Genomic DNA, 20,343 nt, shown 5'->3' with positions numbered 1-20,343 from the left:
CTCCCGCTCCCCCTGCTTGTGTTCCTGCTCTCACTATCTCTGTCAAATAAATAAATAAATAAAATCTTTAAAAAAAAAAAAAAATCCACGAGTCCTTACTCTGCCCTCTTCTTCACTGTTTTTCCTCATCTCTAAAAAGGGAGCAAGAAGGATAAGATCGTTCTCTCATGAAACAGAATTTTTAAAAGAGATTATTCCTGGCAATCACGGTTTTCTGTGGTAGTCCTTATACCTGCGGCTCAGGAGATGAAATACCTCATTGTGTAATAAGCCCCTTGTCTTAACCACCCTGTGGAAATAAAATTACTCACGCTCTGAGGCCTAGAGTGTGCTCCATTCTCTGCGGTTTGACATGCATGAGCAAAAGTGTGAGTTCTGGAGCCAACCTTTGGTACATCTTGAGAAGGAGATGGGTAAGTCTGTTTGAACCACCTGAAGGATTTTTCATCATAGCTGCAGCCATTTTATAATGTAGAAATTCCTTTTTCCTATTTTAAGTAATGAAAGTCCATTCTTAAGAATGTGTTGTCCAACAACCAAAACAGTCTCAGGATTTGTTACTTGTCTGTGATTTATACTGACTCCACCTTCTGTTATCATCCGATACCTAAAAACAGAAATGTTTAATTAGAATCATCATTTCACTTACATTTCAGAGGCTCTCCAACTAAAACCACCTAGCACTGAATTGGTACACCTTCATGTTCACTCTACTAGGTTCTGCCTCCCTCAAGTGCTCTTCTAAAAGGAGCAGATTTAAGGCGTAAGTTTCTTGTTTAGTGGAGAAAAAGCTGGGATATTTCACAGCTTTACATAGAACTATTTAGTTGGTAGTGGTTTAAAAATGAATAGCGGAGGGGCGCCTGGGTGGCTCAGTCGTTAAGCGTCTGCCTTCGGCTCAGGTCAATTGAGTCCCACATCAGGTTCCCTGCTCAGCAGGAAGCCTGCTTCTCCCTCTCCCACTCCCCCCGCTTGTGTTCCCGCTCTGTCAAATAAATAAAATCTTAAAAAAAAAATGAATAGAATGAATGGAGCACTGGGTGTAATGTATGGTGATTAACATAACAATAAAATAAAATTTTAAAAAAATTGGGAAAAATACATCTCCCACATCTAAAAATAAATAAATAAAATCTTAAAAAAAAAAAAAAAAGAAATGAATAGCAGAATCACCTTCTGGAGAGTGATTCCCCAATCACAGAAAAGAAGCCTCCAATAAGGAAAGAAGACAATGCTGCTTTTCATGAGTGCCCATGAGATAGAAGTCACGACTATGTAGTCCTATTACAGAAATCTTTATGAAACTTGCTTATGAAACTGGAAAATCCTTGGAAATTATATTCTGAGGTTATGCAAATAATAGCAAATTGTTAAAATTTAAGACTTTTTTAGGTGAAACTGGCATCAGTAGCTTATCTAATTCCAGTTTGGTAACAATTTTTTGATGGCATATGTAAATAGGTTTTACTCATGTTATTTATTTATTCCCCAATTCATTCAACATTTATAGAACCTTTACTATGCACTAAATATATATAAAAATAGTACTGCAAACTAGTGGAGAGACCAGACAAATAATTCCCCAGGGATTAAATGCTGTCACCGCTAGGAAAGACCGCTCCAGGCGCACACTGGGTGGGTGGGGGTCGGAAATTGTCCTGAAAGAAGACACATGGCAACTGGGAGGGTGAGCAGCAGTTACTTCCACAAATAGGGCGAGGAAACATGGGGAGTAGCTAGAAAGAAGCAAACTGAGAGAAAAAAAAGTCTAGAGCATGAAAGGCCTTGGAAGCCCTTGTGAAAGGCAAATGTTCATTTTCTCTTATCTGAATGTTACCAAATGACAAAGAAACCGCTACTACACATGAGTTCATAAAGCTCTGTTTTCTATTTAAGGACAGATTTCTTTCTCCTAGGAAGTGTTATTTTGGGCTATTTGCTATAGTTTCCAGATCATGTTCTACATTTTGTTTAAATGCACAAGCCAATCTTACTTAGCTTATACAATCTTAAAAAATGTATTACTTAAGAATTCCAAATCAGATATGGTGTCATCTTAAGTCGTGGTAAAATTTCCAGTATCAGTAAATAAACCACTAGAAAATTCAGAAGAAAACCAAAAATGCTTCCACAGTAAGGAAAATTCTTAGAACCAGTGACTCACTCTGGGGAGGTATATGGTACGACTCCCAATTCAGTGTACATTAAATAATGAGCATAGTAGGGAATCAATAGGTAGAATGCAAGTGATACAAAGACAATGGATATTTTCTCTATACAGAATAATCTAGGGTTCTTCAGGATAAAGGCAAATAACCCAAAACAATGGAAAGAAAACAGCAACTACAACAAATGTCATTTATAATCATGAATATGGGCTGATAAGCATTTGACTTAATGCTCATACTCCAGGAGATGAGGCACCCAGGGTCTTCTGGCTAACTAATGCTTTTCCTTCTACATCACACTGTTTCAGTTATAAATGCGTAAGCATCAGGTATATGCCAGATTACTTTGTGGAACACTTTATTCCCTCATAATACCACATAACTGAGGAAAAAATATCCTACCTACTTCTTGAATAAGAAAAACGGAATTCTCAAGAGGAATAGCATGTAATTTATAATACTAGTTTTAGGAAGTAACATCACATGCTTACTTCATTTTCAGAAATTCAACTAATACATTTTTTTTAATGTTTTTTAAAATTTTATTTGTCAGAGAGAGAGAGTGCGTGCCTAAGCAGGGGGAGCAGGAGAGGGAGAAGCAGGCTCCCCACTGAGCAGGGAGCCCGATGCGGGGCTCGATCCCAGGACCCTGGGATCGTGACCTGAGCCGAAGGCAGACGCCCAACCGAGAACCACCTAGGTGTCCCTCAACAAATATTTTAAATAGGTTGGGCAACCCCTCTACTCCCTCAAAGACCATACAGACTGAATATGAGAGGGGTCATGTGAATCTGTTCACTTTTGATCTCAAATTGTGACCATCCCTGAGCTGACTAATCCCAGTGCACCTGCTGACCATAGTGGTCCCTTCAATATAGGCCTTTCCAGCGCTGGAGGAAAAAGGGAGTTAGACTCAATGAGAGACAACAGTAGTACCAGATTTTACAGAAAATTTAGACTGTTTTCAACGATAAGTACTCCGTTTTCACTGTATTCCTGGACTAACCTAACTTCTCCCAGGAGTGAGACACCATTATGGCACTATCAGGAAAACACCCTCTGGAAACATGCTGTGGACTCTAACATTTAATGTTGAGTTAACTGTGAATAAAAGTTAAATCATCTTACCCTCGGGGACCATCTGGAATGGCATTTGCTTTGCGGCATGTATCTAGGACACTTGTTCCTGGATCAAGAACTAATTCAGAAAATGAAGCTTCTTTAAACAACTCTTTCAACTCTTGATCAGACATGACCTCCAGTGCATCAGTACTGCTATGATAAAGGGCTTGCGTACACCTGGAAACACATCAAGACCACATCACGTGAGCGCCTGTGCTCTAACAGCCAGTTTTCAAACAGCAACGTGTATCTTGTATGACTCATTCTTAACTCAAGAGGATCCTTCTTTCCAAAAGAGGCTATTCTAAAGCACTGGAGTGTTTTAGAATACTAGACACTGGAGTGTCAGTGTAAAGCACTGACAACCTTGTTAGCGGTAAATGACAAGATAACCCTCAGGAATTTTCTCAAGCCTATTAACGACATAACTTTATCCAGTGTTAGTTATTCCTAAAGGCCACCTTTTAGCAGAATCTAGCCCTTCTTGTCCATGAACAAGCTTCGTAACTTCTGCAGCAAGTCGTTTCTGAGGACCCCGCTTTTCTGGCTCTTTGTCATGCAGCTGCATGATGTGGTCAATCTCTGGCAGGGGCAGAAAAGTGAAGAGCTTCAGGTACCTGTGGAACAAAAAAACCAGTGCTGGTATGTATAACACACCTAACTTCTGTCTCCAACTCCCTTTCCCTTTAAAAAACATCCTGTCTACTTTTAAATTTATATTTTTTAAAAGAGTTGTTTAGAGAGAGAGAGCGTGTGCATGAGCACGAGTAGGGGGGAGAGTGACAGCGAGAATCCCAAGCAGACTCCCTGCTGAAAACAGAGCCCGATGTGAGGCTCGATCTCATGGCCCTGAAATCATGACCTGTGCCAAAACCAAGAGTCGGCCGCTTAACCAACTGAGCCACCCAGGTGCCCCTAAATTTTATGAAAAATAAACATGCAGAAATGTACCCCAAACAAGACATCCATGCACATATCACCCAGACTGAAGATGTTACTATTCTGCCATCTTTGCTTCAGATCTTTCCTTTTGAAAAGACGTAAAATAATACAGCTCTAGATGCCAGCACCATCATATTCCCCTCCTTGCCCAGAGATAAGCTAAATTTGTACATATCCTTCTTTTTAAAAAAGATTTTATTTATTTATTTGACAGAGACAGAGAGAGAGAGAGAGAGAGAGAGGGAACACAAGCAGGGGGAGTGGGAGAGGAAGAAGCAGGCCTCCCGCCGAGCAGGGAGCCCGATGCGGGGCTCCATCCCAGGACCCTGGGATCATGACCCGAGCCGAAGGCAGATGCTTAACGACTGAACCACCCAGGCGCCCCGTACATAGCCTTCCTAAGCATGTTTTAATACTTTTGTTTTATAAATAAAAAATATGTGTAACTTGAAAATTGACATTTTATACGTAGCCTTTAAAAACATCTTTTCTTGGTGAAAACCACATCACAAACATTGAGTTTAATGAATCAGAAAGCAAACATCTACGTAACCATCTCCTGTCTAGAAATACGTCATTGCTTCTACTCAAGAAAGCCCAGACGTACCACATCCACTTCCCCCTCCAAATGACCCACTCTTCTGCCTTTCAAGGTAATCTCTTCCTTGTTTTTCTTTATACTTCTACTATTCTGGTATCCTCTGGTAAACAGCGTCGCTTCGTTTTGCCAGTTTTTAGGGCTTTATAAATAAACGGACTCATACAGAATATACCTTTGTGTTTGGCTCCCCTGGCACATCATTATGTTTAGCAGGAGACTCATTCGTGTTGCTATGTGTACTGCTCTTCTGTACAGCAGTCTGTGCTGTGACTATTTCGCATAAGGTATTTATTTCGTCTACCGTGGCTATTCTACTCTTGGACAGCTGCTGCTGATGCTGCTCGGACTATTCCCACGTATTTCTCTTGGGGCCTATGTGCGCTCCTTTCTTCTGCGGACGTACCCAGGAGAGGAAGTGCTGGGTCGTAGGCTTACGTGCATATTCAGGTTTAGTAAACACAGACACATACTTTTCCGAAGTGCTTCTGTAAGCGTAGCCTCTGTGCCTGACATTAAGCCTCTGCCTGCCCAGGCATCCATTCCCAAGCCCTCCCTGACATGAATGCCCCAGCCAGCGGCACATCAACCAGGCAAAGCAGCAGGCCACCGCCGCACGGGAAGTTCCCCTCTTAGAAAGCTCTGGGTAACTCAGATAACTGACCACTTGAGCGATCCCGTTTCTCCCTTCCCACTTCCTACTTTCCGTTCTTATGTTTTAAATTTGTCAATAAAGGAGGACCTCACAAAGCCCCAGGCACTTCCCCCTTCATCCCAATACAGGCGGAGCCCCAGGACCATGCTCTCTGCCTCTCCCCCTAACCGAGACCTCAGAGTGCCCCACACCCTCCAGAACTTGTAGGGAGTAAGATCTTGTTTTTTGAAGTTCCCTGATGGTGGCTGCCAAGGTGCGTCCTGCAATCATAAGAACCACGAAGACCAGTCCAGCTGCAAAACGGACTCTGGTGAGGGAAATGTCTGTAGGGGACACACAGTCCCACTAGGACCCACCACTCAGTGGTCACTAGGGGAGTTCTCCCTCCTCCTCACTGACCGGAATATCCTTTCCTCAGTAATTAGCCCAAAGCCTCCCCTGGGGCAGTGAGAACAGCCTTGGGATCCAGTCTGCCTTCATTAGCTCTCCTGGGCGCAAGGCCTGGAGGACCCTCATTTACCTTAGTCACTAAAGGCCTTTTTAATTAGCGGCCTAATCATCTCCTGAGTCCCTATGGCCTTGCACACACGGCTCTGAAGAGACTGAATTACTATGGCAGCAGTGACACTTCAGGAGAGAGACCACAGGCAACACACAGCAGAGGCGACGCGCAAAACCGAGCCCGGTGGGACGGCGTCCAGCAAGTGGCGCTGCGTTCCCCAGTGCCATGACCTGGCCGGTTGGCCAGTCACCGTAAGAAGGTGGAAGGTAAGGCAGTCCCCGCAGTTACCTGCAAGTGCTACCACACAGCCCTGCTGACTACGCCGTCTGCCCGCCATCTGTGCTCAGCCTACCGAGAGGGACGCCGGCTGTTGGGAATGCCTGTGGGCACTCGCCCGGGCCTCTACTACTTGTGGCGGGCCCCAAGAGACCGGACCATAGTGACCCAGATGACCCCCTCTTCCCCTCTTCGTTTCTAAACCTGAAGAGGCCCCACGTGACCCGGAGTCCAGAGACTTCTTTTCATAAGGCGCTCCCCCTAATTACAGGGCAGCCCTACTACATTTTAATGGGACTGCTGGAACCATTTAAAAGGCACTGGAGGGCCCTGACACGGTGGCTGGATGTAGAGATTACTATCCAGGCACCCAGATACTTCAGACCTATGCCCTTCCACACCCACTGCCCCAGAGGAGGTTTCCCCTCGAGCAAACCTCCTCGCCCCTCCCTAGTAAACTCCCAACTTAATTTTGCCCCTTATGGAAATACACAGGTTAACCTCTCCTGGGAGTTACAACATCTCAGTGTTAGAGACAGCCAGTCTCTAAACTCTAGACCCTAAGACAGCCACAACCCCCTTCTGCCATCCATCCTCTTGTCACACAGCTGCCCTCTAACCCAACTCCAACCCAGTCCCCGCAAGTACCTCTGCCCTCCTCTCTAACCTCCAGGGTTAAGCCTCTACCCTAGGCAACGGGTAGCTGCCCAGGACTCAACCCAACTCCCGCAAGCAGTGGCCCCTATGCCACTCTGATAGTGGGACAATAAAAATGCACGGGCCTCTTGGCCCTATTAGACACCAGGGCCCAATCACTGTTATTCCAGATAATCCCTCTAAATTCTTGAAAGGGAAACCCTTCTACCTACAGGGCATTGCCAGTTAAACAGTCAAAGGTGTACAAATCCATTCGGATGTAGCTAACTACAGGGACCACTTACTTCAAAGGGCTTCTTCTGGTGGTAGCTTCCTTGGCCCTTTCCCTATTATGGGCATGGATGCATTGACACAATGCCATGTCACAGAGAACCAGCCCAAGTTCTTGACCTTCCTGGTGGGATTTACCAAGTGGATGCCAGGGACTCTTCCTCCTGTGGGCAAGATGGTAAACACCCCCCAATACCACTTTAAATAGGACACTAAAGGCCTATACCCTGTTATTAAAGATGTTGAGATGGAGTCATTAAGCCCACAGCCTCAGCCTTCAATGGCCCCATTTGGTAGGTATGTAAGCCACTAATGAATGGTACTTCTCCATTTACCTTCAAAACCTTAATACTAAGGTTCCCCCAATTAAGCTACAATTCCTAGTATTATATAATTAATTAAGAACACATACTTCTGAGACCACAAGCACACTAGTATTCAATTACAAGGGTCCCAAAAGGAAAACAGAGAGAGTAAGGGGCAGAAAACTGGAGAAATAACAGCTGAAAACTTCCCTAACCTGGGGAAGGAGACAGACATCCAGGTCCAGGAAGCAGGGAGAGCCCCAAATAAGAAGAACCCAAAGAGGTCCATACCAAGACACGTGATAATTAAAATGGCAAAAATGAACAGTGATGGATGAGGTCACTCCCCTGAGGCTACCAGCTGATTTTTCAGCAGGCCAGAGGGGGCAGTACAGTATATTTAGAATGACGAAAGGAAAAAACTACAACCAATACTCTCCCCAGGGGCGCCTGGGTGGCTCAGTCGTTAAGCGTCTGCCTTCAGCTCAGGTCATGATCCCAGGGTCCTGGGATCGAGCCCCGCATTGGGCTCCCTGCTCAGCGGGAAGCCTGCTTCTCCTTCTCCCACTCCTCCTGCTTGTGTTCCCTCTCTCGCTGTGTCTCTCTGTCAAATAAATAAATAAAATCTTAAAAAAAAAAAAAACAAACCTCCCCCCAGCAAGGCTGCCATGCAGAACTGAAGGAGAGATAAAGAGGTCCCCAGACAAATAAAAGTTAAAGGTGTCCATCACCACTAAACTGGCCTTACAAGAAATGTTCAAGGGACTTTTCTAAGCGAGAAACAAGAGGCCATAACTAGGACTTAGAAAATTATGAAAGAAAGAATTTCACTGGTGAAAGCGAACAAACAGTAAAGGTACCAGGATCAATCAAAGCCAGTATGAAGGTTAAAAAGACAACAGCAGGAAAATCACTTCTATCTACACTAATTAGTTAAGCAATACAAAAGATTTAAAAAGATGTAAAATATGACATCAAATACATAAAACATGGAGGGGGGAATAAAAACATAGCAAATGTGTTTTGAATGTGTTGAAACTTAAGTGACCATTAACTTTAAAACAGACTGCTATATGCGTAGGGTGTTACATATGAACCTCATGGTAACCACAAACCAAAAACGTATAATAGATACAAAAAAAAATAAAAAGAATCCAAGCATAACACTAAAGAAAGTTATCAAATCACAAGGGAAGACAGGAAAAAAGGGACAGAGAAGAACTATAAAAACAATTAAAATAGCAAAATACACCTAACTATCAATGATTACTTTAAATGTAAGTGGACTAGGGGCACCTGGGTGGCTCAGTCAGTTAAGTGGCTGGCTCTTGACTTCAGCTCAGGTTATGATCTCAGGGTCCTACGATTAAGCCCTGCATCAAGCTCCACGTTCAGTGGGGAGTCTGCTTGAGGATTCGCTCTCTCCGTCTGCCCCTCCCCCAGCTTACATGCTTGCTATTTCTCTCTAAAATGAACAAATAAATCTTTAAATGTAAATGGACTAAATGCTCCAATCAAAAAACAGAGGCTGACTGAATAGATAAAAAAACCCAAGACCCACCTATATGCTACCTACAAGAGCCTCCTTCAAACCTTAAGACACAAACTGAAAGTGAACAGATGGAAAAAGGTATTCCATGAAAATGGAAAAAAACAAAAAAGCTGAGGTAGCAGTACTTACATCAGACAAAATAGACTTTAAAACAAAGACTGTAACAAGAAACAAAGAAGAGCATTAACATAATGATAAAAGGATTAGACCAATGAAGAGATATCATAAATACCTATGTACCCAACATGGAAGAACCTAAGTACACAAAGCAAATATTAACAGACGTAATGGGAGAAATAAGGGGCACCTGACCTGGGTGGCTCAGTCAGTTAAGCGTCTGCCTTCAGCTCAGGTCATGATCCTGGAGTTTCAGGACTGAGCCCCACGTTGGGCTCCCTGCTCAGCAGGGAGTCTATTTCTCCCTCTCCGTCTGGCCCACCCTCTACTAGGGTGTGCTCTCTCTCTCTCTCAAATAAATAAAATCTTAAAAAAAAAAATAGAAAGAAATGAATGATAATACAATAGAAGGGGACTTTAACATCCCACTTACACCAACAGATAGGTCATCTGGTCAGAAAAAAAATCAAGGAAACAGTGGCTCTGAACAACATATTAGACCAGATGGACTTAACAGATACCTACTGAACATTCCATCCCAAACACAGAATACACATTCTTTTTAAGTGCACACAGAACATTTTCCACAATAGATTGCATGGTAAGCCACAAAACAAGTCTCATTTAATTTACGAAAACCGAAATCATATCAAACCTCTTTCTGGTGTGAAACTAGAAACCAGTTACAAGAAAAAAAACTGGAAAAAACACAGACACGTGAAGGTGAAACATGTTATTAAACAACTGATGGGTCAACAAAGAAATCTGACAGTAAATTAAAAACTATCTGGAGACAAACGAAAATGGAAACACGATGTTCCAAAATCAGTGGGACACAGAAAAAGGAGTTTTAAGAGGGAAATTTATAGTAATGAAGGTCTGCGTCAAGAAACAAGAAAAACCTAAAATAAACAATCTAACCTTACAACTAAAGGAATAAGAAAAAGAACAAAGCCCAAAGCTAGCAGAAGCAAAGAAATAATAAAAATCAGATCAAATAAAAACAGAAACAAACAAAAAGAGAAAGGAACCCATGTACACTGCTGATGGGAATGTAAGTTGACGCAGTCACTGTAGAAAACTGTATGGAGGTTCTTAAAAAATTAAAAATAGATATACCACAGGATCCAGTAATTCCACTAATGGGTAATTTGCTAAAAGTACATGAAAGCACTAATTCAAGAAGATATGCATCCCTATGTTCACTGCAGCATTGTTTACAATAGCTAAGATATGGAAGCAACCCAAGGGTCCATTAATAGATGAATGGATAAAGAAGTGGTATATATGCAGTGGAAAATTACTCAGCAATAAAAAAAAAAAAAAAATGCTATCTTGCTATTTTTGACAACTCCGATGGATCTAGAGGGTATTATGTTAAGTGAAATAATTCAGGCAAAGAAAGACAAATTCCATGATTTCACTTATATGTGGTATCTAAAAAACAAAACAATTAAAAAAACAAAAAAGTAGGAAGACCCACAAATACAGAGGAAAAACTAATGGCTGCCTGAGGGGAGGGGTGGTGGGAGATGGGAAAAATGGATGATTGGGAGTAGGAGATACAGACTTCCAGTTAAGGAATGAATAATCATGGGATGAAAGGTACAACATAGAGAATATAGTTAATGGTTTAAAAAAAAAAAAAAGGACTACTGTGGAAAATTATTGTATGTTCAATGTATTGAACAGCTTAGAAGGAAAGAAAAATTCTTTGAAACACACAATCTACCAAGACAATCAGGAAGAAATGGAAAATGTGAATAGATCAATTACTTGGAATGAAACTGAATCAGTAATTAAAACCTCCCAAGAAACAAAAAAGTCCAGGACCAGATGGTTTCACATGGGAGTTCTACCAAACATTTAAAGAGCTAATACCTATTCTTCTCAAACTATTAAAAAACTGAAGAGGAAGGAATGCTTCCAAATACACTGTATAAGGCCAGCATTACCCTGACAATAAAAACCAGACAAAGATACTTCAAAAAAAAAAAAGAGTATTGCAGGCTACATCCTTGATGAACACAGTTGCAAAAATCCTCACAAATATTATCAGACTGAATTCAACAATACTTTAAAAGGATCATTTCCCACAACCAAGTGGGATTTACTCCAAGGATGCACGGACGATTCAATTTATGCAAATCAATCAACATGATACACATTAACAAAAGATAAAAACTATATGATTATCTCAATAGATGTAGAAAAAGCATTTGACAAAATGCAACCTCCATTTATGATAAAAATCCTCAAAAGAGTGGGTTTCCAGGGAACATACCCCAAAAGCCAAATATGAAAACCCTACAACTAACATCATACTCATTGGTGAAAATCCCAAAGCTTCTTCTCTAAGATCAGGAACAAGGCAGTGATGCCCACTTGCCACTTTAATTCGACATAGTATTGGAAGTCCTACTACAGCCAACAGACAGAAATAAAAGGCACCCAAACTGGTAAGGAAGAAGTAAAATTGTTGCTATTTGCAAATGACTTGATACTATATACAGAAAACCCTAAAGACTCCACCAAAAAACTACTGGAAGTAATATAAATAAATTCAGTAAAGTTGCCAATACCAAATTAATACACAGAAAACTGTTCCATTTTTATACACTAATAACAAACTAGCAGACCAGGAAATTAAGAAAACAATCCCATTTACAACTGCATCAAAAAGAGTAAAATACCTAGGAATAAATTTAAGGAGACCTGTACTCTGAAAACTATAAAACGCTGATAAAAGAAAGTGAAGATGACACAAATAAATGGAAAAATACACCACGCTCATAGGTTGGAATAATATTGTTAAAATGTTGATACTATCCAAAGCAAAGTACAGATTTAATGCAATCCCTATCAAAATACCAAAAGCACTTTTCACAGAACTAGGAACAAACAATCCTAAAATCTGTACGGAATCATGAAATAACCAAAGCAATCTTGAGAAATAACAAAGCTGGAGGTATCACTCTCTCAGATTTCAAGATAAACTACAAAGGCAATAATAATCAAAACAGTATGGAACTGGCACAAAAATATATACACAGACCAATGGAACAGAATAGTGAGCCCAGAAATAAACCTATACCTGTATGTTCAATTAATCTATGACAAAGGAAGCAAGAATATGCAGTGGGGAAAAGACAGTCTCTTTAATAAATGCTGCTGGGAAAACGGGACAGCTACATGCAAAAGAATAAAACTGGACCACTTTCTCACACCACACACAAAAATAAACTCAACATGGATTAAAGACCAAAATGTAAGACCTGAAACTATAAAACTCCTAAAAGGAAACAGGCAGGAAACTCTTGGACATCCACCCTAGCAGTATTTTTTGGATTTTTCTCCTCAGGCAAGAGCAACAATAGCAAAAATAAACTATTGGGAATATACCAAATTAAAAAGCTTTTGTGCAATGAAGCAAACTATCAACAAAACAAAAAAGCAACTTGCTGACTGGGAGTAGATATTTGCAAATGATATATCTGATAAGGGGTTAATATCCAAAATATATAAAGAACTTATATAACTCAACACCAGAAAACAATCTGACAAAAAAATAGCCAGAAGACCTGAAAAGACATGAAAAGATGCTCAACATCACTCAATCAACAGGGAAATGCAAATCAAAACCACAACGAGATACTGCCTCACACCTGTCAGAATGGCTAATATCAAAAAGACTGGAAATAAGTTTTGGCAAGAATGTGGAGAAAGGGAACCCTCATGCACTGTTGGGGGGAATGTAAGCTGATACAGCCACTATGAAAAAGAGTAGGGAGGTCTTCAAAAAATTAAAAATAGAAATCTTTTTTTTTTTTTTTTTAAGATTTTATTTATTTATTTGACAGAGAGAGACACAGCGAGAGAGGGAACAGAAGCAGGGGGAGTGGAAGAGGAAGAAGCAGGCCTCCCGCCCAGCAGGGAGCCCGATGTGGGGCTCGATCTCAGGACCCCAGGATCGTAACCTGAGCCGAAGGCAGACGCCCAACGACTGAGCCACCCAGGCGCCCCTAAAAATAGAAATCTGATACCATCCAGCAGTTCTACTTCCAGGTATTTACTTATAGAAAACAAGAACACTAATTCAAAAAGTTATGTGCACACCTATTTTCCCTGCAGTATTATTTACAACAGCTGAGATATGGAAGCAACCTAAGTGTCCACTGACAGATGAACAGCTAAAGAAGCTGTCATTTCCAAGAACATGGAGGAACCCTGAGGGTATTATGCTAAGTGAAATAAGTCACTCAGAAAAAAAAAATACCACAATTTCACTTGCATGTGGAATTGAAGAAACAAAACAAATGAACTGACAAAACAGAAACAGACTTATAAATACAGAGAACTGGTGGCCGCCAAAGGGGATGGGAGGGGTGAACAGATGAAGGGGATTAGGACATACAAATGTCCAGTTATAAAATAAGTAAGTCACAGGGATAAAAAGTACAGCACAGGAAATACAGCAATAATATTGTAATAATTTTGTAAGGGGGCAGCCAGTGACTACAATTATTGTGGTGAGCATTTCATAATGTATATAAATGTCAAATCACTATGTTGAACACTGGAAACTAATAAAATATAGTATGTCAACTCTACTTCAATGAGAAAAAAAGGACAAAAAAAATCTGATGCCTCTAAGTGCCTGACACTTAGCGTGTAATTGCCAAATTAGCCATTTTAAAGAAGTTCACTGTGAATGAACATACTGCTAGCCGTTACCATATAGCTAGTAGCAAACCAACTCGGTAAGTTATCAGGCCGCCCTACTCATGAAGTTCCTCTTTTAGAAAGCCCTGGGTGACTTAGGTAACTGACCACTTGAGTGACCCTGTTTCTCCCTTTCCTGTTCCCTAATTCCTGCTTTTATGTTTTAGATTTCCCAATAAAGGGTGAACCTGCAAAACCCTAGGCACCCCCCCAACTTTGTCTCCAATAAGGCCACACCCTAGCTCCACGCTCCCTCCCTCTCTCTACCCAGGACCTTCTGTGTGGCCCTCCAGGACCTGTGAGTAAGAAATCTTGTTTTTCAAATTTCCCTGACAGTTGCTGCTGAGGTGCGTCCTGCAATCGTAAGAACCACTAAGGCCAGTCCAGCCACAACACTGGTTCTGGTCGGGGAAATGTCTGTGGGAGCTCGCCCCAAGTGGTACGTGCCCAGGTGAGTTCCTCAAGCATTTCTAGCCAAGAGCATCACTAGCAATTGGCGGAGACTGATTCGACAGTAAGTTTACTCTCCCACCACCTTGGAATAGTCTCACCACACCTGGTATTGCCATGTCTATGTTTATCCATTCTGGAAGGTAAATAACAGTATTTAATTGTGCCTTTATCTTGCATTTTCTCCTCATTATTAAGGCTGAGCAACCTTTTCCGATGTTTCTGGCCTTTTGGATAGAATCTTTCTGAAGTGCATGTTCAAGCCTCTACTTGTTTAGACTGGGTTGTCTCTTTCTTACTGGCTTATGGAATTTGAGTATAAGCTCTTTACACTTTTAGTACGTGTAACTGAGAGTCTTCTATCTTAATGGTGACTTTTGATGAACAGTAGATCTTAACTGTAATTTAGTCTAATCTACCAATCTTTTTCTTTGTACCTCATTTAAGAATCCTTTAGAATCCTTAAGAATATCTTCATAAGATATTTTCCTATTTATCTTCTGAACACATGATTTATCTGTTGTTACAGAGTTAGGCTGACAATCTACCTGAAACTGACTTTTGCATACTGTGTGAGGTTAAGTTTCATTATTTTCCCCACATAAGACATCAAATTATCTAAGTGAAATTTATTGAAAAGATTGTTTTATCTGCAGTGCCACAGAGATCAAGTGACCATAGATGCTGGGATCTGTCTGAATTCTCTAATCTTTGCCATTAGTCTCTTTACTTAATCTTACATTTAGGCTTGTGCTTTAAAATCCAAAGGTTATTAGAATTAATAAGATTTTAGAAGGGTTGCCGGATACACAGTTAATCACAGAAATTAACCGTATTTTTATACATTAGAGCCAACAGAAAATGAAATTTTCAACTAGATGTCAGTTCTTGAAACAACAAAACCCTAAACTGTATCATCAAATATGTTTGGTATAAATCTGAAGGAAAAAAACCTTAATTACTGTAGTTTTATTAGGCATATTTTCTACTCTGGAAAAATTATTTTTGGGAAAATTGACCTTTTCTTTATTGCAGGCGTATTTTTCTCATTAGTTTATATTCTTTGAAGAGTTTAAGATCATGTGAATTAATGAGAATCATTTTTTAAAAAGGATTTTCAAAAGATGTTACAAAGAAAACAAATTTTAGAAACAAAGGTAAAACCAGGTTTAGTCAAGTTGATGATAAAAGGAGTGAAAAAACTAGAATACACCAGTGATAATGTCTTAAGTACTTGCTAGATGTAGATCACAAACTTGGCTCTGTTTTTCGGCAACCACACAGTGTTTTTCTGTTCTAACCAACAAAAAACTGTTCAGAACAGTTAAAACTGCAATGTTCTGGGTCTTAAAATCTGAATGAAAACAAAACCAAAAAAGTACAAAGGGTACATAGAGATTCAATGGCTAAAATTATAACATGAGCTTATAAACCCAATTTTTCTCAGCATACCATTAAGAACTCACCTTTCTACCAAATCATCCTGCTGCCTGACAAAGAACTGATACAATTCAAATGGAGAGGTCTTATCTCTGTTTAGCCAAACAGCATTACCAGCAGACTTTCCCAGTTTTGCTCCGGTTGTACTTGTAATTAGAGGAACAGTGATTCCAAATACATCTTCTCCAGTCAACCTACGCGTAAAGAAAAACTTCATTATGTGCTTCGCGCACAAGTAGCGGTGGGTTCTGCTAATCATTCTTCAGATTTCATTCTGGTCCCTTGCTCTAACAAAACTTACTTTACCTTCTAAATTCGAGTTTTTGTCCCTCGTAATTGTTTTCACAGCACTCACTACGTTTTTGCATTTTTCATTCTTTTTTTTTAAATCTTTTTTTTTTTTTTTAAGATTTTATTTATTTATTTGAGACAGAGAGAATGAGAGAGAGAGAGCACACGAGAGGGGGGAAGGTCAGAGGCAGAAGCAGGCTCCCTGCCGAGCAGGGAGCCCGATGCGGGACTCGATCCCGGGACTCCAGGATCATGACCTGAGCCGAAGGCAGTCGCCCAACCAACTGAGCCACCCAGGCGCCCTGCATTTTTCATTCTAAACTGCAATGGAACCAGTGACTCTGGGGTAGTTTCTGCATAACGAGGGCCTAGAAAACTTGAAAAGCCGAGGAAGAAGAGGAAAGAAAGCTGGGTAAGGGGAAGTCAGGTAGAGACACTAAGGATGTTTTAAGGGATTTTAAAAATGAGTACCACATGGCCTAGCCCTGTAGTTGAGCTCCCTCAAGAAAATGCGATTAAAATCTACCTTATTTGCCAAATATTTGGAGTTGAAAGAAATTTGGAGATGCCAACCCAAAACTAACACTAGCTTCATGGAACCTGCAGAGCTAAAGCAGAAACTACTCCAGGAGACACAGTCGCATTCAAGCATAAACAACGAAAAGCAGTTTCTCAAGTCAGAAACACAAGAGTTACTAAGGGGAAGCAAAAGACACAATCTGAATCCTGACTAGTGGTCTATTTCCTGCAAAGCTCTAAGAATACGTTCCATGCCTAGTACCATTACTTCATTCCTTTAGTTCTCATTTAGCTAGTCACATTAACACCATTACAGACTTGATGGGGTAAACCAACAAGGGCTCAAAAAGGGCGTCATTCCCCAATCCTAATCGTGGATCACAGGCTATTCGTGTGTAAGTTATTTGGTTACAAGATTTCTCCTGGGTCTAAAGGAGCTTACTTGTGGATAAACTCGTATCCGGACAAGATGTTGCCCAGCTGATCAGATCCACCCAGCTGGACCCGGCATCCATAATGCTGGAACAGATAGTAGAAGTCATAGGCCTGGAGCACCTGGTATAAAAACTCGGCCAAGCTCATGCCCTCGGGACTCCTGAGCCTGGCTTGGACGCTCTGACGGCTGAGGAGCGTGCCCATGCGGAACTGCCCGCCCACGGCCGCTAGGAAGTCCACCAGGTGCTGCTTCTGGTACCAGGCCGAATTGTCCAGTACCGTGAAGCTTCCCCAGGTGCGCCCATTAGCGAAGAGCTGTTGGTGATTAGCCCCCATGGCCTCGAGCCCCTGGCGTAGGGCGCGCGCATTGCTTCGCACGCGCTCTGGTTCCAGCGCCTCTCGTTCCTTGGTACGGCCGCTGGGGTCGCCCAGGCGCGCGGTGGCACCTCCCACCAGTGCGATCACATTGTGGCCGGCTCGCTGGAAGTGAAACAGGCCCAGCAGCGCCAGCAGATGCCCCACGTGAAGCGAGTCGGCCGTGGGGTCGAACCCGCAGTAGACGGTCTGGGGAAAGTTGCCCGTGCCGCGGTCGAAGAGCTCTGGGAGCTCTATATTCGTACCCCTCTCGGGGAAAAACTCCTTGAACAGACCCCGAGCCTTCTGCACCGCCAACAACCCTTGGGCGCCCGAATGGGACTCACGTAATCCCAGGAGCAAGACTCCAGGTGGGCCTGGGCTCCTAAACCACCGACCCCGGGAAAAGCACCGCAACATGGGGGCCGCCATCTTGGCGTCGGCACGATGGGAATGCTGGGATTTTAGAGCCCTCGCCACACCCCTCAGTGCCAGCCTCCAGCAAGTTCTCCGGAAATTGCTTCCGTGTTTTCCTGCGCATGCCCGGGTGGAGCGGGGCGGTCCCTTAGCTACGGAGCTTGAGTTCTCAGCAGTCGTTAGAGTTCTGATGACCCGAGTGGGGCTTCTGCTTACCGTCCGGTCACCTGAAGTTCGCTAAAACTTCGAAGGAGTGTCTGTGATAATAGTTCCTACCTCAGAGGGTTCTTGTTTGGACTAAGAATGAAGGCAGTTGGCACCTACTAAGCTCTCTACAGATGTTAGATTTTAAGTTTTCACGTGAAAAAATTGTGATGCACAAGTTCCTTTGAATTCTTGGTTCGATGCAAAAACTTGTTCACAGAGGTTGTGATTGGGTTAGAAATTGGTTTAACTTACCGGAGAGAGAGTTGGCGTTGGGAACCAAACTCGTAATAGTGATTCCCCGAGCGGATGAAAGCGCCTCAGTCGCCAGTGTACATTAGCTTCTCCAGGAGGTGGCAGTCTTGCCCAAGCTATAGCGAGGGCAAACTACAATAAATTAAAGGCAGAAAACCCTGTTTTATCTATTTAACAATTACAGGTAACCAGCTGGGACACAGCTTTAGTATAAGTGGATTCAAATTAGTAATCACATTGCCACAGCATGGCAGGTGCCATCAGTACTCCACTCGCCAGGGATGGGGTTCTCATTGCCAGTTGGCTGGCACAGAATCCAGCTCCAAAACCCTATTCTAGAGTCTCATTTCTGGGACCACTTTCAATATCAACTGTGTAAGGTCGAGTTGGAGATTTGTGTGCAGAAGGATTATTGGGGTGTACTCTTGGAACGGCCTCTGTAATGGAGTGATCAGGGTTGAGCTGAGGGAGAAGTTGAACTGTGAACAGTTTGTAATAGGGGCCTCCAACAATCCCATGGGTGCCCTGGAGCTGGGCTTTACTTTCGGATTCATTCTAAGTTGAAACAAGGGACAGGCCTTGTTTATTGGCTAGCCATGAAATGTGGGATGCCCCTGGAGAGGAGGCAAAACCTTGGGCAAGGCTTTGGCAGAGAGCGAGATGCAGAAATGGACTCAGCTGTGAGCTATCAGCAGCCAATAAACTCAGCAGCTGGGGGATTGAGCACCTGGATCCTGAAGCAGGCATCTGGGCCATGGGCCAAATTATTCCCTACAGGATCTTTCCATTTTGTAACATTATAAAGCCATTTAACAAAATGAAATATTATTTAAGAAATTAGTTTCTTTTCATGTATAATTATCAGTGAAGTGAGATTCTCGTTGCCAGATGGTAACTGTGACAGGATTTGAGATACTTATTCAACAGACTATGCAATATAATCCCAAATGCTGAAGAAACTAAGCAGGATGTGTTCTCCCATGTTGCTATTCAAAATATCTTAATATTTGCAATCATAACCTGTTCACCTGCAATCTTATTTCCCACCACTTTAATCAGAGACATAGTTACGTATGTGTAGCACACAGCAGATAGTGTTTTCTATTTAGTACCTACCACAGGAAGATTTGGACGTTTTTATTTTTATTATTTTTTAAAGATTTTATTTATTTATTTGACAGAAAGAGAGATTGTGAGAGAGGGAACACAAGCAGGGGGAGTGGGAGAGGCGTGGAGCAGGGAGCCCAATGCTGGGACTCGATCCCAGGACCCCGGGATCTTGACCTGAGCTGAAGGCAGATGCTTAACAACTGAGCCACCCAGGCACCCCTGAACATTTTTAAAGGCTATCTTTCATTCCTGAGGTTCTGGTTAATAATCTGTGTTTTTTATAGGTATGTTAGTAACCTTATACCCGAAAGTATGACTTCATATTGTGGTTTAATTAGTCATGTCGGGTGGTACATTTAAACTCTTGGAATTATATACATGGCTAAAATTTTATGGTCCTAGACCTATGACTTGAGCTTGGCTTGAGGAAAGGTGCACAAGTTGATTCTTATTGTTTCTGTTGGCTTAAAACGGAAATAAATAATGTTAAAAAGTATTTTAGAAAGCATGATTTATCTCAACTGTGCTAACTTGAAGTTACCTGACTTTTAATTAGTCACATCAATTTTGCAATTACCTTTTCCTGCAACAGAATGCCACATAAATATTCACTTTGAAAGCACCCCTATATTGTATGGTTTGGTTTCAAAATGTAAAAAAGTTGTAATAGTATCCCAAAGGCACAGAAAGAGTAATGATTAATACTGTTTTAATTGGTTTCTCACAGGTTATGCCCAACAGTTTAAAGTTAGGCAGCCCCACCGAATTCTGAAGCATTTCTCTATCTGTAGCATGGAACGTATTCAAATTACAGCAGAGATGTGGCTGGGGCTAGAATATAAGCTGTCTAAAGGTCACAGCAAAATCACAGCATTCTGATCATTATAGTCACTTCTGATCATTATAATCACGATAAAATATTATTCCTTTTTTATTTCCTTTTTTCTCTTGAAGACAGGTGGCACAGGTTTTTTCTGGCACA

General features: G+C 41.7%; 1 protein-coding gene across 4 annotated transcripts in view; it reads right to left on the bottom strand.

The window, feature by feature from the left end:
- YARS2 (tyrosyl-tRNA synthetase 2) overlaps positions 1 to 17,838 on the bottom strand; it is a 29,455-nt gene extending 11,617 nt beyond the window's left edge. The window contains exons 1-6 of one of the 4 annotated variants that reach the window (XR_004683333.1): positions 17,029 to 17,838; positions 15,803 to 15,970; positions 7,205 to 7,354; positions 3,752 to 3,907; positions 3,297 to 3,467; positions 312 to 607 (exon numbers count right to left, since the gene is read on the bottom strand). Coding sequence is in view for 3 of the 4 variants with exons in the window: in XM_035027928.1 (XP_034883819.1) it covers positions 448 to 607; positions 3,297 to 3,467; positions 3,752 to 3,907; positions 7,205 to 7,354; positions 15,803 to 15,970; positions 17,029 to 17,807 (1,584 nt within the window). In the remaining variant the exon portion in view is untranslated. Of the gene's footprint in view, positions 1 to 43; positions 608 to 3,296; positions 3,468 to 3,751; positions 3,908 to 7,204; positions 7,355 to 15,802; positions 15,971 to 17,028 lie in introns of those variants that run through there. The other 3 variants (XM_035027928.1, XM_035027929.1, XM_035027930.1) reach the window with 3 other exon arrangements.
- Between the last annotated feature and the right edge of the window lie 2,505 nt (positions 17,839 to 20,343).

The sequence above is a fragment of the Mirounga leonina genome, unplaced genomic scaffold (genome assembly GCF_011800145.1).
Source record: "Mirounga leonina isolate KUSES-001 unplaced genomic scaffold, KU_Mleo_1.0 Mir_201, whole genome shotgun sequence".
Lineage (NCBI taxonomy): Eukaryota > Metazoa > Chordata > Mammalia > Carnivora > Phocidae > Mirounga > Mirounga leonina.
Note: the sequence above shows the minus strand (reverse complement) of the source record. Positions and strands in the feature narration are given on the sequence as shown.